The 7211-nt window shown below is 35.4% G+C and overlaps 1 protein-coding gene across 1 annotated transcript; it reads right to left on the bottom strand.

Moving 5' to 3' along the window:
- Window positions 1-234: 234 nt before the first annotated feature.
- On the bottom strand, window positions 235-4201 carry LOC139856990 (receptor protein kinase TMK1-like). Its single transcript, XM_071845702.1, has 2 exons — window positions 1671-4201; window positions 235-948 (listed from the first exon to the last, which is right to left on the bottom strand). Exons 1-2 carry the CDS (start codon window positions 3988-3990, stop codon window positions 425-427), a joined length of 2844 nt encoding a protein of 947 aa, XP_071701803.1. The 5' UTR covers window positions 3991-4201; the 3' UTR covers window positions 235-424.
- Window positions 4202-7211: the final 3010 nt, after the last annotated feature.

Consider the following 7211-nt stretch of genomic DNA (forward strand, 5'->3'; position numbering starts at 1 on the left):
ATCGATTTGACCGACTTTTGATCAATTTTAACCAAATTTTCGACTTTTGACCGGCGTTGACCTGACCTTTCCCTCCTTTGACCCGACCTTTAACCGTTAACCGACTATTAGAGGCTGAGAAAAGGTCAAGACGGGCAAGTCACCAAAACGCCTTAACAGACACCGTTTACAACCATAATGCCGCACCGGATACCGTTTACAACCATGGCATTAACCAGCATAAAGAGACAAATATTGCATAATAATATCCTAATTTTTTGCATTTTTACAGTTCAAAGCATTAACCAGCATCATAAAGTCAAAAACTATCCATCCAAAATACAAACACAAAATCATCTGGAAATTAACTTAACAAAAGCAGTAAATAAACGAGCATCAGAAAGAATGAACAAACCAATCCAAACTCCATTCCCCAGATTAATCCTCACCGTCCATCCATTGAAGTAAACGATTCCGCAAATCCCGATGGCCGAGTAGGTATGCTCGTTTGCGTATTATCATTACTCCCAATAACCGATGAAGTATCGTACCCACTCATACCCTCCAATGCTTGCCATTTCTTAACGGCCTGAGGTAACGTCATATCAAGGTCAATTCCGTAAATATCATCCGGGTCGGGTTCAGACGGTTTCCATAGTTCAGCTAGAGACGATAAAACATTGACCGCGTGGCTCATGTCGGGTCGCTGGTGCGGTTCACGAGCACAACAATGGCCCGCTAGTTCGGCTACTGTGCTCAAACTGGCTAGACCTTCTTCATCGAGGTCAAGGGTCGAGTCGATTGCTTTACGGAAGGTTTCTTTATTGATGTGCATTCGACGGAACCAAGGAACCAAATGAACACTGTCTTCTTGTTGTGTTTCGTCTAGTGCACGTCTACCCGTTATGAGTTCCATTAAAATGACCCCGAAACTGAACACGTCGATCTTGGTTGTTACTCGGCCCGTCACTAGAATCACATGAAAAACAATCTTAAGTTTATGACATAGCAAGTAATCACAGTGATGAATTAGAACTAACCGAATAAACATAACCACTTAACGACCACGAGATATAGTTTATATTATTTACATATAATTATGCGTCTCGACCTACCCGGCCCGTTTAGATACGACTCGTTTGTACCCATCTAAAAACATGACCCGTTACTAAAGTCCTCAACCCTAAAACAGATTAAAGTATTATTAACATATATTACTCCGACGGATATACATTATACGTAGTACTTGTTAACAAGCTATTATGACCCGTTTGACCGATGACCCGTTTCGACCCGTTACTAAAGTCCTCAACCCTAAAGCAGACGAACTTGTTATTAACATATATAACTCCGACGGATATACTTTATACTATTTGTTAACAAAGTAATATGGCCCGTTTGACCCATAACCCGTTTCAACTTACTAAAGTCCTCAATCCTAAAACAGATGAAAATATTATTAACATATATCATCCCGACTGATATACTTTATATTATTTAATAATAAATTAATATGACCCGTTTGACCCAACACCCGTAGTTTGACCTATAACCCGTTTCGACCCGTAACTAAATTCCTCAATCCTAAAACAGACGAATTTATATTTATATGTAACATATATAACTCCAAGGAATAGACTTTTTACTATTTGTTAACAAACTAATGAAATAAAACTCAAGAGGATGAAGACCTGCATATTCAGGTGCAAGATACCCGAACGTTCCAGCTAATCTTGTCACGAGTGAAGCTTTACCATCTGGGGCAAGGCGAACGAGTCCAAAGTCAGCAACTTTAGCGCGCATATCATCACCAAGAAGAATATTAGATGGTTTTAAATCTCGATGAATAAAACTTTGTTGCGCTAAACCATGTAAATATTCAACACCTCTCGCAACATCTAAAGCAATAATCAATCTTTTCGTCCATTCAAGCGGTTTCAAACCTTCTTCTTGCCAATCAAATATAAACCGACTTAACGTCCCTTGAGGCATATACTCGTACACTAACAACCGTTCGTTTCCATCTAAACAATATCCCAAAAGCGCGACCAAATGCCTATGTCTAACCTTCGTTAAAACCGCAATTTCCGACTTAAACTCGTCTAACCCTTTTTCGCTCATGACCCCTGATTCCATTCGTTTAACCGCGATTTTCGTCCCGTCATGTAACTCCCCTTTGTAAACGGTCCCAAACCCGCCTCTACCAAGTATATTATCTTTACTAAAGTTGTTAGTAACATTTTTCAAGACTTGGATTGAAATTACCATATTACCCGCCTCAACAACGTGAATATCTCCATTTCCACTACTTCCTTGACTATACGTTTCACTCGGTCCACCGTTTGTACTCGAACCCGCAATCGTGATTTTGACCCCATCGTTATCTGAAGTCGAATGTCGAGGATGAATCACCATTGTGTTTTGATAGGGCCCACCACTAGAACGTTTTCGTTTAGCTTTGTACAGACATATACCTATGAAACCAGCAGCAAACAATGCACAAACACCGCCCACAACAGACCCCGCAACTACCCCTGTTTTTGAACTCTTCCCTCCACCACCGACGTTTGACTTAGGTTGACCCGCTGATTGACCACCACCAGATGGTGAAATCGGTGTTACACTAGGACCGTTTTTACCTATATCAAGATTTCCTACAGTTTTGACCGTAACGGTTGATTTAAATTTAGGAATTGGACCATAAAGTTGATTGTTTGAAACATCAACTTCATTCAAACTAGGCAAATCTTTAAGCCCATCAGGTATTGTTCCAGAAAGATTATTACTTGCAAGAATCAACCTTTGTAACGACTTAATCGTTGCAAAACTGGGCGAAATAGTACCGGTAAGACCCATTTTTGGTAAGTTTATCACAGTAATATTCCCATTATTATTACAAGTAATCCCTAACCATGAACTACAAGGATCATTACCCTTCCAATTATCTGCGAATATTTTCGGATAACCAACCGATTTCGCAACATCGAGCAGTGTATTAACACGATCATCACAAGCTTCACCCGGATTCGGTAAACAAAAGCTATTAATCCCAGCCATATCAACTTCAACTGACTTACTAAAAGCAGGAGTTGGTCCCTGTAACAAATTATTAGTCAAGTTGACTACTTTCAAAGACTGTAGGTTTATTAAAGACTCCGGAACCGGACCCGTTAACTTATTATCTCTAACACTCAGATTTTGCAACTGAATTAAGGCCGAAAAATCGGGTAATCCACCCGAAAATGAATTACCATGAAGCCAAGCAACAGTCAATTGTGTCATATTCTGTAACACATTAAGGGTTCCATTCAATTTAGACATACTATTCTGCCCATTTAACCACAAAGTTTGAATTGAAGAACCTGCAAATGAACTGGGTAATTCTCCTTCAAGATAATTAAATGATAACTGCAAAGTTGTGAGTCCAGCAAACGTATCACCACCAAAAAAATCCGGAATTTTTCCAGTGATATTTGCTGACGTGGCAGAGAATTTTTGTAAAGGAGATGCTGATTTCAGACTATCAGGTATAACCCATGAATCAAAGTTATTATAATCAAGAAAAACACCTTGTAAAGATGACATACCATCAAAGAAATCAGGTGGGATTGAACTAAAGTTGTTGTGATTGAGTAACAGACTCTGTAACTGAGTTAACCCGGATAAACTCGGCAGTGCCCCACTGAGTTGATTGTTTTGAAACTCAAGAACTTGTAGTTCAGTAAGGTTGTTGAGTGTATCTGGAAGAACCCCTTGTAAGTTCTGACCACCAACTTGGATCCGGGTCACCCGATTGTCTCTAGAGCATTGAATCTGTTGCCATTTACACGGGTCCGGGTCAGACCAGTCTAGTGATTTGGGCGGTGAAAGGTTTTTCTTTAATAACTGCATTACAGCAGCATCATTTGATGCTGATTGAGACTGAACATAAATCACTGTAATTGAGAGAAATAAGATGATGAACAGATGAAATCGAGGTCGAATTTCAAAACCCAGAAAGGGTTTCTTCATTTTCGAAAGAAGAATGTGAAGTCAGAACAGTGTATGATTAGGGTTCTGAAGGTGGGAATTGGGGGAAAATGAAAAAGAAAGTATTTTTGTTTTTATGGAAGAGATTGAACGGCGGTGATCAAGGAAAAGATTGAAAAGGTGGAAAAAGAAAGAGAATTTATGACATTTTTATTACAAAGAAGGAAAAGGAAAGAGAAATAAGTGATATGGATGGATTTCATTACAATACAAAGATAATGTGGAAACCAGATATAATACAGTTGTCGCATATATGCGTCTATGTATGGTCCAAGTTTACCTCTTTATCACTTGTATGTGGCAAATTTAGTCCCTTGTGTTATCTATATTTGTAAAAGTTCACCTCTTTATTCGTAGTTAGTGACAAAATTAGTCCCTTGAGATCCACCAGACTCGAACTCGGCATGTTTAAAATTCAATGCATTTGGGCTCGAGTTTTGCTCATTTCGAGCTTAATATATTACAATTCGAGCTCAACTCGTTTGAAATTATACAAACTCGATCTCAGTTCGGGTTTGACTCGTTTATATATGTAATAGTTATTAATATAATTATGTATTATGCATGTTTTATATTTTAATAATAATAATAATAATAATAATAATAATATAATAATAATAATAATAATAATAATAATAATAATAATAATAATAATAATAATAATAATAATAATAATTTTTATTTTTAAAGCGAAGAAATTCTCAACGAGCACATTTACTCCCCCATAGAAGGTAACACATCTTGTAATCAAGCCCCTCGAACGCGAGACCTGGTATTGGGTGAATTGCGCATTATGCGCACCCTCTAGTCACACTCCCTTTTTGAACAATTTGGCATAGCCAGAAATTGAACCCGAATGTTGTGTTTCATTAGACAATTCGATGGCCACTCAAGCAAGTCTGCGTGGTTAATAATAATTATTAATAAATAATAATAATTAATGTATACGAATAAAATGTTTGTATACATTCGCGAGCTTGTTCCAGTTTGATGTAAGAATTTTGATCCCGAGTTCGTTTACTAAAATTTGTTCAAATTTGGGCTCATTTAAGTTTGACTCGAAACTAATTTTCAACAAGTAAAATTCGAGTAGCTTACAGAAGTAGCTCATTTACACCCATGTGTTATCTATATTCGTGAAGGGTGATGCTATTTTTACAAAGAGTATTTTTTATTTTGATAAAGTCATCTAATTTATACATAATCAAATTGTATGGTACGTATAAGTAATCCACAAGTTTAGTGGATTTAAACGCAAAGTGTTAATTTATCACTTCCCATTCGTGAAATTAAGTTGAGAAGTAGACCGTAGACGTTTGTTGGGAAAAAAGGTTGGTTTATGTTTAACGGTAATATTAATCTTAACTAACGGTAATAAATAGTCTGATGATGACACACACATAATCCAAAGTGATGATAGACATATTGACATAAATATACAAGTTCACTAATCCACACTTATTCTAGCAAACAACCAAACCAAATGAAGCTTAGAGTGAAAACATAGGAAAACAAAAAGGAATACAAAACTCAGGTGGTACACGGTTTGGGTCCACGACGTGGGTGTCCTGTACCTTGATTTATGAGAAACCAGGTACACAGTCGACTCCACGGCTGACCGTGGATCGACCGCAGTTGTTCTGTTCAAAATCCTTGATCGAAAAATGTTTGACAACTTCGGGGCATCTATAATTCATGAAGGGAAAAACTAGGGAGATGATATTGCCAACATTAAATTTACTTCTTCCACCAAAATTATCTAAACTACCCTTAATGAATGTCTTACACAAAACTTGTAAAACTTTTTATAATAATTTATTAAAGGGTATTCTGGGAAATAAACATCAAAATATGGTGGAAGAAGTAAATTTGATGTTGGCAATATCATCTCCTGAAAAACTAACTTATGCCATAAGCGCACATGTTAAACACATTGAATGAATTAAAAATTTCCAAAATTAATGTAAATCACAATTAATAATTATGTATATGTATATATGGAAATAAATGAGTTTAATAAATTAATTTAATGTTATAAAAGGAAACTTTGAGTGTATTTAATGATCGTTATCCCCTGCCTTTAGGGCACAAGTTAGCCAAACCCATTCATGAAACCTTTTTCAACATACTTGGAATAGTTGCCCTCTTCATGTCCAAAAGAGTATTGATCACTAGAACGTTAATCTTGGTAAATCACACCTAATGACATCTTAATGAGGTTTTAGCATTGATTAAGGATAACACATAAGTGTTACAAGATAACTTGTGGTCCTAAAATGTATCTAGACATACTTAGGATGGTCATCAAGTCCAAACCAAGAATTGTTATCTCCTTGTACATGTGTTGGACATTAATGTATACTTATACATCTATAATTTCCTATAAAATTTTATAATAATGATGTCATCATTAGACAAAACCTCCCTTATTTTTCTTAAGCCTTGCCTTTTTAAAAATATTGTTGATATCACTCATAATTAGTAATTATAATTAAAAAAAATTACATTACACATGAAACGTCACGTAGCTTGATGTATATGCAAAACTCATTAAATTAAATCAAAAATAAAATAACAATGCCTAAATAATAGATAAGTTTTAATTTACAATTTAAAAAATTAAATTAAAACCAATTTAAATACAATAATCACGTTGGATTACATACGCTTATAAAAGTGTCAATTTAGTCACAAGTGCCAAAATAAAATAAAGTAAAAATATAAATACTTAATTTTTAAGCAAACTTTATTATTATTATTTTTATTATTTATTGTTATTTAAATATGGTTCTCTTTACGGGATTAATTACTTTACATATGTATGCGAAATACTTGTCCCGATAAAAAGTTGTAATGTAGGTTTTTATAACAAAGAAAATAGTACAGTAATGGCGATGAAAATTGGAAGAGAGGTGGTGGGAGAATGAATGTAGTTCATTTATTCTGACTAATTTAAGTACATCAATATGTTTGTAAAAATAATGACAAGTTTCTTAGTCGGAATCCGTAGTTCCATGGGTCATTAAACTAAATAACTTTAGCATTTACATTCACTTAATACCTAAAACATATCATTAAACTGTTTCGTTTGAACAAACTCCGTGATTTCACGGGTCCTTTCATTATTTAATCTTGCAAATTGCCATATTGCAAGTAAACTTACATAGCCTTAGTATATTGCTATGTCATCACTATGTGTTTGT

This window comes from Rutidosis leptorrhynchoides, chromosome 7, assembly GCF_046630445.1.
Source record: "Rutidosis leptorrhynchoides isolate AG116_Rl617_1_P2 chromosome 7, CSIRO_AGI_Rlap_v1, whole genome shotgun sequence".
NCBI classification, from domain to species: Eukaryota; Viridiplantae; Streptophyta; class Magnoliopsida; order Asterales; family Asteraceae; genus Rutidosis; species Rutidosis leptorrhynchoides.